The sequence below is a fragment of the Pholcus phalangioides genome, unplaced genomic scaffold, assembly GCF_987345545.1.
Source record: "Pholcus phalangioides strain wild (caught in Gottingen) unplaced genomic scaffold, Ppha-v1.0 ptg000011l_1, whole genome shotgun sequence".
NCBI lineage: Eukaryota > Metazoa > Arthropoda > Arachnida > Araneae > Pholcidae > Pholcus > Pholcus phalangioides.
Window position 1 is genome coordinate 11,250,338 of NW_028301604.1, and position 15,424 is coordinate 11,265,761.

Below are 15,424 nucleotides of genomic sequence, written 5' to 3' on the forward strand. Positions count from 1 at the left end.
AAGACGTCACTGAAATGAATATTTTTACGAATATAAAAGCCATAATTTTTAGTATGATTGTAAACGGATACATAGTCATTCATCGAGCTGATGACCCTTTTAAGTAAGCTCTATAATAGTTTGTTTATTGTAAGTTTTTGAGACCTACAGAGAAACGCGGCGAGCCATAAACAAAATAATTTACATTTGTGAAAAGGTAACTATAGTAGATGTACAGACCATACTTCTTCATATACTACATGTTCCTTCCGAGTTTTTCCATTGTGTTAGTGCTTCGTTTCCCAGTGTTATTCCTGAAGCATTTGCAACTGGTCTGCTGGTGAAAAACAAGTACAATATATGAGTTCCTTTCATTTCCAGTAGAATTTCCTTTGGTTGTGGTATCTTGCTTGCTAGCTGGCTGCGTAGAATCAGCTGTTCTTTTAATTTCTGAAAAAAAGAAAAGCCCTCCTCCCCTTCTTTCTTGAACGTAAAATAAAAATTTCGACAAAAAAAAAATCTGGATCTATGAACGAATGAAACTTGTGAAGAAATTAAATATGCCGAATTATTTCAGAGACGGTTGCAAAATATATATATATATATATATATAAATATGAAAAATAAATCTGTAAATACAAACAGTATTAAATAGATGAGGTTTTTCTCTCTCTCATGACCATCATTTGATAAAAATTGTTTGTTCGGGTTCGAAGACTGTCGTTCATTTCAGTTGAACTACTCAACTTTTCCAAACACCAGTGGTTGGCATCATCAGGATACAATTGATAAAACTGAACTTTTGATGCTTGCGGTCTAGGCAGATGATAGAACAAATAACAAGCGTATAATATAGGACTTGAAAGTACGTGAATAGAAATATGCGAAACCCACCCTCCGGAAGGGCCCTTGGTTGGTCCAATGTTCCCTTCCCACATCCTGCAACAGGGCTCCCCCAAGTTGAGATTGTCAGTGCACACAGGCCCCTGTATAGTGAATTTATTGTGTGAAAAAATAATTAAGAATTATCTTGGGCCACCGAGCTGGAACCCTGTCAGCCCCTACTGTGCTTCCCTGCGTGAGTGTATGGGTCATTGACTGTCGGAATCGAAAAATCATCGAGTTATGTGTGTGCCCTCACACGATGGTTTCCTCTCTTGTGAGCAACGTTTTCTCCAATTTTTTACCTTTGGTGATATGTTTTGTCTGTGCTTGGAAATGCAATCAGTAAAGAAATGGGCTTATTCATGCACATTCTATTTAGATGGCATTTTCTTCCGATGCACATCACTATCTAGTGATGAGTGTCGGTTTCGACCACAAACCACCGATCTTGGCAGTCTGCGCTGATCGTTGAAACAAACTACTACAACTACTAAACCACACATGTACCTCGTCCATATTCTTCTGGGAAACTTCTAACTTCTTGGTACATGTTGGAATGTGTGTATCTGTCTTGTGAACCTAACAGGAAGTTTGTTATAGTGCTGCCATCTACCACGTATTTTCCAAACTATGAGGGAAGTGTAATATTTGAAGATTTTAGTGTTGTGGGCCTGTTGCTCTCTGCAGAGAGACTTTTTAATGGGGAGATCAGCTTGATGAAACAAACTGCTTGTTGTAACATCCCTTAATAGGGTTACGTGCCCGGTTCAAATTATCCAGTTAAAAGCAGACAACAAGCAGGAAACAAACAAAAAGTTGTTTTGTATCACTTAAAAAGGCTTTATTACATTAACGGTTATTTTACATTAAGTTAGACTTTGTTCATTAAAACAATTTTTTTTGCATTAAAGTCAATTATTCTGATATCAATTTTAGTTATAAAAAAGTGTGGATCTCACCACAGAAGTTCATGTCCATTCAACCGGACATCACCTTTCTTCTCGCAGACCAAGAGATGCAAGTGCACTAGATACGATAGCGATGTAGATTCGTTCACGTCGTTGGAACCAACCAAAGAGCAGTGCCCCAAGTTTCAGAGCAAGTCATCAGCTACCAGTTTCCAGGTAGACCTCCCAGCAATCATCAATGACAGTCCATCAGAGCCCAGCCAGTTGAATGTCGAAGACAGAGGTACTGGATGTTTCTATAGCGTTAGACCATAAGTTTCATCACGAACCAAACCATTCAAGGTTTCATCTGTCAGAGGGCAACTAGTCACGGGTTGAACTGCAAGACTCGTTAATTGGTTATTTAGCTTTTATAAAAACATCTTCACTGGACCCGCCGGGAACAAGAATAGTAGTTATTTAGATCATAACATTATTTTGAAATTTCATGACCGAAGCCGAGAACAAGCTACTCAAGTAGCCAAAGCAAGAGGTGAATACTTGAATGAATGCGATTAGTGAGATTGAGAGACGCGCTTTTATACATCATAAACTGGCTTTAACTTTAGGACCATTCGCCCACCGGCAACACTCCGTCTCTCGATAAAAATTCAACAATTCACAAAAATAATTTGCATACAATCGCATGCTGGCAACATCACGATTGGCATCGATCGCTGCCACATGACCACCGCCGCTGACGAAAAACAAGTAAACATTTATGTGATGCTGACTTCGGACTTTTACGCCGGGGGCCCGTGGATACGTTACTTTGTCACTCAACGATGTTCTAGGCTGTTTTGCTGTTCTGAGCCCACTATTGCTATGCATCACAGCGCTTCAATACGCAACACGGACATTATGCACACGGCTTAAAATGGTCAATAGTTATGAACCCACAGGACGCGTTTTCAACGTGTACGAACGCCTCCGCGAAACTTGTTTCGGAAAGTTTCATCGTAGGTGCCAAAGGAACTCTGATATGACGAAAACATTACGGAGGGGCCAGAGTCTGTATATATGACCTGCAAGGGCATATGCAGGGATGGATTACATTGAATATTCATAAATTACTGAGGGTTTAGGCGATCTTTTAAAGTCCCTTGGGGCATGAGGATATGGGGGTGGGTGGATGATCTCCCTATTGCTCCCCCCCCCCGTTTATTAAAAAAAAATTGTATTGGTATAAGCAAAAGAGCAGGGGGGGGGGGACAACCTGTATCCGCATATGTGGCTTGAACCCTTACGATCCTGTGGGGGTTGTAACTTTAAATTGCTTAAAAATGATTGATTAATAAAAAAGTTTTTCTAAATTTAAAAAAAAAATTGTTTTTTTTATTGTGGTCGGAGGGGGGTCCCCCCTCCTGGTGAAAGTAAAAATCTAGTAAATATATTTACTAATATTTTTCAGGCATGTAGAATATTGATTCTGGCATGTATTATTGTAATTCACATGCCTGACGGGCCATGTAAATTTTTGGAGATTTGTCCAGCTCTGATCTAATAACAGGGGGAAGAACATTTGGTATTTCATTTGACCATGTGTATCATAATTTTATTTATATACCCACTCGTGCCAAATAGAAATTAATCTTATCTAAGCACTTTAAATGATCTGCCTGGTAGCTACCCAAAAGTAACAATATGGACGCAGATCTGAGAAATATTTTAAAACTATTTGAAAGCATTGCATTTTGTTGATTAATATGTGCTATATATGAATGACCATCTAACAGCTGAGGTGTCTAATATACAACCTCTGACAATAAAGTTCGGTGAATAGTCCTGTAACATTAACGTAGATGAAATGTTAACAAAAGTTACCTTACTGTCCTTCGAAATAGTCACCTCCTATTACTATGCACCGCTGAGATCTCCTATACATGTCCTGGAAACTTTGCAAGAAGTCTTCTTTTGGGATGGAGTTCAAAAGCCTCGTCACGTTTCGTTGGATGTCAGGAATATCGTCAAATCTCTTTCCTTTCAAAGCGAGTTTGAGTCGTGGGAATAGGAAGAGGATTGAGATCTGGCGAGTATGGTGGATGTTCAATTTGCACCAACCCCTTTTTTTCCGGGAACTGTTTGACGATATTGGCTGTGTGAGGGCGAGCATTGTCGTGAACAAGAAACCATGAACCTTGTTGTGCGTACTGAGGTCGTACCCTGCGTAGACGTTTCATGAAACGGGTCAAAATTTCGATGAACCTTGCAGCATTCATCGTCGTTCCCTCAGGTAGAAATTCCTTGTGGATAATGCTTCCACTATCAAAAGAGGTGATTAGCATCGTTTTGATGCATGACTTTTCTGCTCTGACCTTTTTCTGACGAGGTGATGCAGGAGAACGCCATTCCATGCTTTGCCGTTTCGTTTCAGGGTCGTACCCGAGACACCAGGACTCATCCTCAGTGACAATACAGTTCAAGAAATTTGGTGTTGCATCCGCCGTTTCTACAAAATCCTGTGAAACCTGTAAACGTGCCTGCTTCTGATCGTCAGTCAAGTGATGTGGCACAAGACAACAAGCCTTTCGCATCCCTAAATTCTGGGTAACGATTTGTCGCACGGATTCACGGGTAATCTGCAGTTTGTCAGCTATCATGCGCACAGTTAATCGACGATCTTTCGTGATAATTTTCATCACTTTCTCAATATTTTTGTCACTGACGGAGGTCACCGGTCTTCCGCTACAGGAGTTGTCAGAAACACTTTCCCGGCCTTCTCTAAAACGGGCGAACCACTCATACACACACTTCATGGACAGTGCTTGATCTTCATAAACACGTACCAGCATGGCGTGAGTTTCTTTCGGTGTCTTGCCAAGCTTAAAACAAAACTTTAAATTGATCTTTTGTTCGTTCATTTTCCTGTTCTCAGTTAAGAACCAATGCACTAAACAAGCACTTTGTAAAACAAGTCTTTCACGGAACACAAACGACGCTCAACTGAACAACGGTGGCGGCAGATGGTCAACACCTGCCGCTACGCATATGCAGTGTTTTGCTTCGCCAGTGTTGCCAGATCGGCCGTTCTGACTTCATTCACCGAACTTTATTGTCAGAGGTTGTATATACGAACATGTTCAGTTTAACAGGACTGGTGAAGTCATTGGAGGTGTTTCGAACCAGTGAGTGTTCACTCATCTTGAGCTTTATATATAGGAAATTTCAATGTCTGAATAAATTCTGGGGTGCTGAGACCTATGGCACCTATGAGTGCTCGAGCACCCCTGGTTTCGACACCACTGAGGACTGTTTTCTAATTCTCAGTTGCAATTGGCTTTACTAGGTTTCATTAGAATAAACCATTGTGGGCACAAAATGACTGGTGCTGCAGAAATTTTTCTCAGTAATAAGACTGATAGAAAAAATTTATTTCTGTTCATGTTGTAAGACAATGCTTACTATGGGTGGAGATACATGGAAACATGAAGGGGTTGCAGCCACTTCCCCCCCCCCCTGCATCAAAGATTTGTACAGTCGATCAAAATACATTGTGTTGGTGATGTATTGACATCATCATGCCCCATGAAAAAGTTACAAAAGATTAAAATTATCATTTTTTATCATGTTTTTATTATGTAAATTCACTCACATTCCCCCATTTTATTAACAAAAATCCCCCTAAGGGGTTGCAACTTGCAGTTTGGGAACCACTGATATAAAAAAACCGTACAGCATGGTTCATTATGTCGAATGAAAAAGGTCACGGAAAAAGTCACTGAATTTTGTTTTTGGTATGTGGTAAACACCCTGGAGTATCTGGCTGTTCTGACCAGATTTATAGGTGTTAGGATCAGTGCTGTCTTAACACATACCTTCCCTTTTTTTTTTTCCTCCATTGGACTATGGTTATGTTGTCTTTAGGAAAGCACAAACCTCCTGACAACATTCATCACTATTTAGAGGCTTCATGCCAATGTTGGTATGTCTAAATATATAAGGTGGAAAATCACTATCATATAGACTACTGAAGGCTAATTTAAATAGTTACTCTCTTTTTTGTAAATATGAAGTGTACTCTACACATGGGTTTGAGCATTTGGGTTGTCATTTGATTGAACCCTGGGAGCTTTAAGAGATTCCTATTATATCTTTGCTGAATTTTGCCTTCAGCTACAGGTCTCTACTAAGGACTATTTTTTTGGGGGGGGGGGGAATAGTACAATAGACCTCCTTTCGCAGTGCCCACCCACCCCTATGTCTGTCTCTCTAAAAGCTGATTTATGACTGACCGACTCAAGCCCACCCATAAGATCCTATACTAAATCCGTAGTTTCTACTGCCCCCTAGACTATTCCATAAAATTTAATTTTTCCTAGAGCAGCATCATGGCAGGTTTTATTTTGTCGACTTTGTTACAAATGACATCCGTATATATCAGGACTATTTTTGCATCACAAGCATCATCAGGGGACTGCCCAGATGTTTTTTGCAGGGTCTTGTTTGCATGAAAATATATTATTATGAACACCCTGGGTGATTTGGTAAAAAAAAAAGTCAAATTTATAGTTTTGTTAATAACACCACATATTCATTACAATACAATTGTCTGCTTCTCTAATTGAATTTTCTTTTTGTCCCAAAGTATGATTATTATTTATGCGATATAATATATATAAAATGAATTTATTCTGCATTATCTAAAAAAAAAAAAAAAAAATTCCAACAGCATGTATAAAACTTTATTGTAAAACTAAATGCCAATTTTTCATTTTTACAACAGAAAATTAGTAAAAATATGTACAAAGTTATATTTATTATTTCTTCTTTTTATAATGATAAAAAATATCCACTGGGAAAATGGAATGTTTAGTATTTTGTGATTACCAATACAAAATCATCTATTTTGTAGGAAATCCGATTTTTACTGGAATGATGGTGAAGAAAAAAAATGATAATGTTCAACAAAAAACAGCAAAAGAAATCAAATGAACTTAATTACATTTGAAACTAATGCAAAAAAAGCAGTTTGAAATATCAGACAGACTTGCATCAATGAAAAAAGAATAAAGAATACACAGTGCAACACAGGTGAACATATGAAATGCTTCATCATCCATCATTATTTGACATGGTTGATGACATCAACATGAGCAAAAAAAAACAACCTAAAAAAAGAAAGAATTTGCTTTGTTTCAATTTTAAATTCAAAAGGAAGAGAATTTTAAGTTATAATATCATTATATGTTTTCTAGCTATTATATATTTTCAGGATGTTAATTTCATCTAAATATTAACAAAAATAAAAAAATAGCAATTTGAGTGCTTTATGTCTTTTTGATACACGATACCGAGTTTGATCCTCAATTAAAAAAAAACCTTTTTTTACACACAAAAAAATAAAATAAAACACTTACCAAATTTATAATGCTCAGGGAAAAATTTTCCAAGCTTTAATGCTCAAACTTCGCAGGGAAGATATGTATTGTCTTCATTGTGCTCCTGAAAAAAAAAAAAATATATATATATATATATATAAAGGGATTATACTGTACTAAATACATGGCTGGAATTTTGTTCAAATACTATCATTTGATCATTTTTGTCGCACCATGGTAATTTTCTGCACACTAGGGTTAATTAGACCGGGACCTACAATTTATTGCTGATTCCAAACGGCAGCCTTTTTTATACTCATCAAGAAGTTGGTGCGCTAACCCCTCAGTGTGGGACTTCCTGCGGTAGCAATCTTTTTCTGTGGTCATGTCACCATTTTTGTTGTACCCCTGTGTCAGGAGAGTTTCTGGACGAACCGGGTATCAAACTCGCGACACCTCTAAACATCCTTTGGTACTTTAGGCGAGTATCTTATCGACCTGAGCTACCTGGGCACCCCAAACAATATCAACAAAAACAGTTATATGTACATTTAATGCAAAGAGCAAAAACAAAAGAAAAAATAAAATGGAACATCATCAGATGATGTAATGAGATTTATGATTTTTCAGTATAAATATAACTCATTATTCACATTACTGATGATTAGGGTTCAGATTTTTATGACCTAAAAATCTTGGAAATATGACCTTATAATTTTTCTCCCCAAATTCCTGAGGAAAAAAAAATCCTTTAACTTTGTTGCTTTGTGAACACTTAAATTTAGGCAAAGCTAAATCTATATCCAAACAACATTGGGGGGAAGGGGGTGATGAATTTTAACAATAAAAATGAAAAAAAAAATGTTTACTTCAAAACATACTGCAGAAAAAACTCAAGAGTTTTGGAGTTTTACAGTGATGGAGGGGGCTACTACTCCTTAACCATACATGCACCTTATAAACATTCCTCGGGAGGAATTTCTAGTGAATTGGTGTGTGCCTGAACGTGCGTTCTGAGTCTACATGTAAGTCTAACGTATTTATTTTGTCAGAGTTACGTGTGTTATGTGTTTTAGTTGTGTTGCGATCCGTAGCAACCATATTTTAATAGAATTCCAGTGCCTTCCATACTTTAAAGCGAAAATGACAGATGCCTGAGCTTTTATGTCATGTATGTACTGTGTCGAAAGTCTGCCTGCTCCATGCAAAGAAATTTTTTCAAATGGGAGACCAGCTTGCATTTGTGCTTCAAAGCTGGAAACCACAGGAAATCAGTTGACCACCACCATTGCGCTGCCAATGAAGTTTGAACCTGGACCATCTATGAGAGTCTCACCTGATGCCCCACAATCACACAGTGGCAGCCACCTCGTTGGGCATTTTGCCTGTTGTGGCGTTGTATTTGTATTTGTATTTGTATAAGGAAGGCAGCGTTGCAAAATCAAGAATAGCCCTCCTGATAAAGAAATATATATACTAGTATCAGCCCTGACTTTTTTTGGCATGATGAAAACACATTTAACTTAGTTTTTGTGTGTACAAATGAATTAGATGTTTCACATGTGCAAATCATGGTTTCTCTTCAGAACATAGCAACAGGGTTTGCGAAGCAATTTTTTTTTCAAAAAAAAAGACAGGAATTCATTTAACTACGTAAGTGAGACTCTGAAGGAAATGCTTCAAATTAAAACTTTCATTGATAAATTACCAAATAATACTGCCAATCACTTGAAAATGCATAAAATATGACCAACAACTTGAAAATGCCCAAAATATGACATATAATCATAAAAATCTGAGCCCTACTGATAAACAAGAACCAGAAAGAGTAACTATGCATTCCATTTGAAAACACAGCAAAAATACATTGTGCAATAATTAGACAAACTACTGAATGAAGTTCATCAAATAAGGAGGAGAAACTTTTTTTTTCAAAAAAAAAAAAAAATAAATAAATACATATATGTATACAAACAGTGAAACTTTCATAAGCAGCCACCTCTATTCTGTGGCCAGTTTTTCTCGAAATGTACAATAGGCTTCATACACATAACAAAACACCACTCCCATTCTGCAACCACCTATTATACATATATGGTCACTATATATATAATACCACCTACCATATACCAAAAGCAAAATTTTATGACTTTTCTAGTTCAACAAAATGAACCATGCCTGACTGTTTTCTTATATCAGTGGTTCTCAAACTGTGAATCATAATCCCCCTACGGAATTTGTGTTTAATAAAATAGGAGGAAACATGAGTGAATTTACAAAATAAAACATTCGCTAAGAAATCAATGCTAATCTTTTGCTGCTTTCGGTGGGCCACGATGAGTGTGTCAATACATACAGTCGAATCCTATTATAATGAACTCCAAGAGACCGGAGAAATTACTTCGTTAAATTGAAATTTCGTTATAAAGGAATTCCATGTTACCTAGCATTGTTCTTATGTAAACTTATTTGGGGAGAAAAGTGTTCGTTAAAATGAGAATTTTGCTATAATGGTATTCGTTAAAACTGGATTCAACTGTATATACACATATGTTGCAATTTATGTTTTTGTGTAATACATATACATTATAATTTATATTTTTGTGTAATGTGCGTATACATTGTAATTTATGTTTCTGTGTAATATACGTATACATTGTAATTTATGTTTTGTGTAATACACGTATACATTGTAATTTAAGTTGTGTTGAAATCTCTAAAATAAATTTGATGAAGTTCAGTATTTGAATTATTAATGAATATGGGAAAATATGTCCTGTATAGAAGTCACATTTATAGATACATAGATACAAGGCGAAGCACCAGACATATATATAAATGTTTTCTTTCACCATTAGGTACCAATAGAACAAGACAAGCATTGCTTCAATGTAGTGAGCTCTGATTATACACAGACATGCCAACATTGACATGAAGCCTCTCAGTAGTCATGAATGTTGAGCTTCACCACAGAGGGGGATCTTCAACCACAATAAAAAAAACTCAAATGTTCTTTAATTTTTTAAAAACCTTAAATTCAAAGTTCATTTAAATACAACACCCCATAGGAACTGCCAGATGATCCACAGAGTTTTTACACACAGTTTAGGTGAGGACTCCTGCAGAATTTTGAAACTGGACTTATAGTGCCATTTTAGTCATTTGCGACCTTTTTACTTCAATGTGGTTGTAACCATGACCCTTTTACTTCTAAGCCACACACACACACACACACACACACATTTTGGGAGCAAAGATGCCTGCGAAATAGGTCTGCCAATTTTTCTTGGCAGCAAAGTTTTCCCCATAGGAACTGGACCCCCCTAAGGGCCCAGGCCACATAAGCACCTTACAAGCATAAGCAGCAACAGATTGTTTCTCGGACTGGGGAAGACAACGACAAATGTCAAACTTTGTCCTTCCGCCTATGCCAATAACACAATTTTTTAATGAACGGATGGAAAGCAATCGTTCCTATACCCCCTCCATATTCCCCCAAGCAACTTTGGGAGGTCGCCTAAGCCCCCAATAATTCCTGAATATTCAATGCAATCCATCCCTGCATATGCCCTTGCAGGTCGTATATATGAATGCCTGGCAACTCTAGACCCCCAATGTTTTGGTCGAATTAGACTTCCTTCGGCACCTACAACGGAACATTCTGAAACAAGCATGTACGCACACACACATTAAAAATGAGTCTTGCGAATGCAAAACTACTGAACAAATCGATCGTTATTAAGCCGTGTGCATAACGGCCGCGGTGTGTTGCAAAGCAATGAAACACATATAGCAATAGTGGGCTCAAAACATAACAAAAGAGCCAAACAACGTTGAATGGACTGAGGTGTTATTAATTGAGTAGTTTGTTCTCGATCAGTTCAATGATCACGCAGACTGCCAAAATCGACAGTTTGCCATCGGAATGGAGGCGTATCGCCAGACAGCAATGTGTGTCAAAAGAAGACACCGTCTAAATAGAATATGCACGAATGAGCCCATTCTTTAACAGATTCCAAGACCGCGCACACATAAAACATATCAGTGCAAGTAAAATAAAAACATAATAGAAGAAACGTTGCTTATGAGAGCTGAAACCATTGTGTGAAGATACAAATGCAGTGCTGGCTGATTTTCCAATTTCAGTCAGTCAGTGCTCCAGACCGAGAACCCAAGATAATTCTTAATTTTTTTGGTTTTTCTCACTCTAAATTCACTGTATGGGGGACTCATGAAAAATCTGGTCTGGACCTGCTGAAGATCTCAGCTTATGGGGCCCCTGCTGCAGGATGTGGGCCATTGGACCAACCAAGGGCCTGTCTGGAGGATGGATTTCACATACTCCTTTTCCCTATTAATTTCGAGGTCAGATATTAGATGCTTGTTATTTGCTCTATTGTCATGCTCTGGTATCTACCTAGGTTGCAAGCTTGTCTGGTGGTTTCTCAAACTTTTGTCACCCGCGGCTCCCTTGCCTAATACGTGGTTCATCTGCTGCTCCCTAGAATACTTTTGGCAGATATTTTTCCATATAAAGAACCATTTCAAAGCATAAATAACACACAAATCCAGCTCACCGCAATGCCCCTAGAAGCTGTGATGCACACTTTGAGGAAAAACTGCAGTATTCCTTCAAATTCGGCCTAAATGTTGTGTCGCAACACAATTAATGGCAAAAGATTGCCCAATTAGATCACCGACCAAAAGTCTGATATTTGTCTTCTCTTAAACTCTCTCGTTCTGTTTCATACGCATACTGTACAACTTTATTGCTCACTATAGTTAGTCCGTAAAGATCGACACGGGGAAAAAAAAGGATGACAATTTAAAAAAAAGTAACTTTCCTCATTTGCAAAAAAAGTTGATGCCCTTTCTCATGGCTCCCACAAGGGTGGGACTGACAGTCCTGAGGCCCGGCACAAAAACCACCACTGTTTGTTTCTTCAACCTATAAATTTATTACAGAGCCTCCCTCCATGAAAACTCTGGCTTGGGGACCTGCCAAAGATCCTGTGCCCGAGCTGCGCAGTGGTAAGATGCTCATCTTCTACTATGAAGGTTATCATCAAGGTCCATGGGTTCAAATCCAGGCGTAGAACATCAGAAGCAAGTTCTTTACCTACTAAACCTGGGGCGACCGCCGATGTATGGTGCCTTCATTTTCCACACAACTTCACTGGTTGGAAATTGCCATATGGCGATATATGACCGGAGTTGATGTGCAGTAGAGCGCCAAAGATTCCACAGCCTAGGGGCCCGGGGGGGGGGTCCTATCCTTTCTGTGGAAACCAATATTGTTCCCAAGAAGACTCCAATCCCCTTTCCCTAGGAAATATCATGATTCTGAAAATACTGCTTAAGGTGAATATTACAGATGTTGTGAAAGGTCCGGACAAGCAAAGAAAGAAAATTTATTTTTTGTTTATCCAGTCTAAATAGCTTTTTCTTCTCCACCAATATAATGTCTGCCCACACATTGGCAGATAGCATTGTTCTTTTCTGTTGCTACTCACCCATCTATCTCTCCCCCCAGGCAAAAAGTAGAAAAGAAACAGAGAAAAGGAAAAAATATTGAATGCCACAGCCTCTCAAAAGCCTAGATTTTATGGGAAAAATCTGTGACCTTTCCCTCAAATTATGTGACTTTTACGAGACTTCCGTGACCTTTTTCTCATTCTGTGATTATAGACACTGTGGATTTTTTTTCTTAAATGCATTAAGACCTAATAGTTCTTTGTATAACTTTTTTTATAACCTTATAATTTTTATGTATCAGCATAAATACCTTTTCAGATCAATCAGATTTTCTGTTCATGTGTGACACTATAGGGTTAAAAATGTTTATAAATAGGATGGCAAAGGCTAATGCTATACGATTGATCGTAGCTGATAAGGGAGTGTAAAAAATTGCCTCGGGGGGGGGGGGGGGGTGGAGTAAAAAAGACAAATAAGAGATTGAAAAACTAAAAAAAATCTGCTACAGAGAACTGGGAAAAAGGGTGGACTCTTCCTCCATGGATGTGTTGGAAAAACATTGCCTCAGCTCAAAAAATAAAAATGAAATTGTAAAAGAAAAATTCAGAATAATGACACAACCAAAAATTCTTGACTTCATGAAATGAAAATTTGTATTACACATATCTGTATGCCGGAGGTAAAGGGCACCATGTCATAAAAAGGAAATTTCAAACAGGAGTTTAATGATTTTGTTGTGTGTGTGTGTGTGTGTCATTCTATAGAGCTTGCTTGTTTTATAAAGTGAATGTCCCTATTCTTTACTGAAAAAGGACTTGGTGTCCTATACCTGTGTAGTGTAACAAAAGTATAGCAAATTAATAGTGTTATTCTAATATTGACAAAAATGGGGAGAGTGCCCTATAGACTTCAGATACATAATTCATATTGCAAGAGGTTGTACAGTATAGCTATTAAAATATAAAAATTAATCTTTTATACAGACACCCTGATCTCAAAAACCCAATTAGGAAGTTGCTGCCTGTCTCTCCCGAGGCCAATAAAAAGTTTCTAAGAGTAATATTTGCTGGGATAGTTGAATTCACAAATCAGAGGAAATATGGGAAAGAACAGCATAAACTAATGGACAATGCTTTCTTCCCATTTATATGCTGTTCTTTCAAAACTTCTTTTCGATTTTTGAATACAAATGTTTCAGCAAATACTGCACTAGGAAATGCAAAAATGTTTTCATTGGCCTCAGAAGAGAGGGCAAAACTTTCTAATAAGGTTTTTGAGGACAGGATGTACGTATAAAAATTTAATTTGAATAACTCTACAACCTCTTGCAACACAAATGACATATCAACATGTTATCTGGATATGTTTTCTAACTGGAAATATGCCCCTAGAATTAATGGTTCATCAGTAAAATGTTGCAAGGGAACTATGAAATCTCCCTGTATATCATATATATGAATTGGTTTTTTGGACATTGTAAATAAATTGAGCATAAGAGTTTTTGTGACATCGAAAATTGTTATTGACACATCCCCCCCCCGAAATGTTTTTTCACTGTCTACAATCGTACAACTTCTATTTGACAGCCACATTTTTATGGAACATTGAGTGGCCATCTTAGAGAAGTTTTGCTGAGTATATCTGTAAGCTAGAGGTAAAGGGCATCATGTCACAAAAGGTAAATTGTAATGGAGAAAGTAGTTTTTTTTTGTATTTTTCTATACAGCTTGTTTGTTTTATAAAGTGAATACCTCTGTTATTTATTGAAATAAAACATAGTGTCCTATATATATATATATACCTCTGTAAAATGCAACGAAAGTATGCAAATTAAGAGTGTTATTCCTATATCAGCAAAAATGGACATGGTACCCCTTCACCTCTGGTATACAGATATATAAAGTTATGAAAATGCACAGGATTCAAAATAAGAAAGTAAAATTCAAACCTCATGAACTGCAGATGGGACAACTGTATGTTTTGACATTACAATCATTGTTGTTTTCTTATTTCTCAAAGGTCTGTCACAATTAACATGATTGGGTGAAAAATTCACAAGCCTTTCAGCAGCTCGCACCACATCTAAGACTTTCTCATCAATAGTTCTTTGAGAATGAATGGCTAAATGGTGATTGGACTGGAAATAAAGAACATTTCAGAATAAAACATGAAAAAATATCACTATTGTAGAAATGGTGTCAATTAATTGCTTTTAAATACAAATATAGTATGCCTAATTGGACTCCTCTCTATATTGCAGTGACTCTTTCCCTAATCAAAGCTTATCTGAGGCTCTCCAGAAAAGTTTAACAAAGAGTATCTTTGAAAAACCTATGTCAGAGCCGCAGCGGTTCAATAGTAACAATACTCTAGAGTTGGTAAAAAAATATACCCAAACTCCATAATAACAGAATTCAAGGGACTAAAATTTTCATTTGGTGTATCTAGAGGTTCATTGCCAAGTTCGACTGAATTAAGATTGACCTTATTGAAGATTGACCACAAGATTGAAAGTGTTTCAATCTTGTTAGATTGACCTTAAATACTTTCAAGACTGAAACGCTTTATTTTAGACCCTAGCTAAAATCATCTAACATAATTATGTGTTTTTTAGTTGAATATCTGATAACTAAATTTGCCACAATGGTTCTTAACAGATTAGCTACTTAGAGTCTATATCTCCAATATATTTTCTAAGTGATTTTCTCAGTTGGTTGTAGCAATTTTGAACACGGTTATGTTGACACAAAGGTTTGTTTTCAACCAACTAATTTTTTCTTTCTCATCATAAAGAATGTCTATGGGTAATTTTAATTAAAC

The 15,424-nt window shown here is 37.1% G+C and overlaps 2 protein-coding genes across 2 annotated transcripts in view; both read right to left on the reverse strand.

Moving 5' to 3' along the window:
- Positions 1-1,957: 1,957 nt before the first annotated feature.
- On the reverse strand, positions 1,958-4,603 carry LOC149080052 (protein GVQW3-like). The gene is made up of 2 exons (XM_089238600.1): positions 4,127-4,603; positions 1,958-2,068 (listed from the first exon to the last, which is right to left on the reverse strand). Exons 1-2 carry the CDS (start codon positions 4,601-4,603, stop codon positions 1,958-1,960), a joined length of 588 nt encoding a protein of 195 aa, XP_089094726.1.
- A 1,868-nt stretch (positions 4,604-6,471) lies between these two features.
- Positions 6,472-15,424, reverse strand: part of LOC149080053 (protein scribble homolog) — an 87,560-nt gene continuing 78,607 nt past the window's right edge. The window contains exons 26-28 of the mRNA XM_089238998.1: positions 14,553-14,741; positions 7,169-7,253; positions 6,472-6,919 (exon numbers count right to left, since the gene is read on the reverse strand). Coding sequence (XP_089095124.1) covers positions 7,212-7,253; positions 14,553-14,741 — 231 coding nt within the window. The 3' untranslated portion in view covers positions 6,472-6,919; positions 7,169-7,211. The remainder of the gene's footprint in view (positions 6,920-7,168; positions 7,254-14,552; positions 14,742-15,424) is intronic.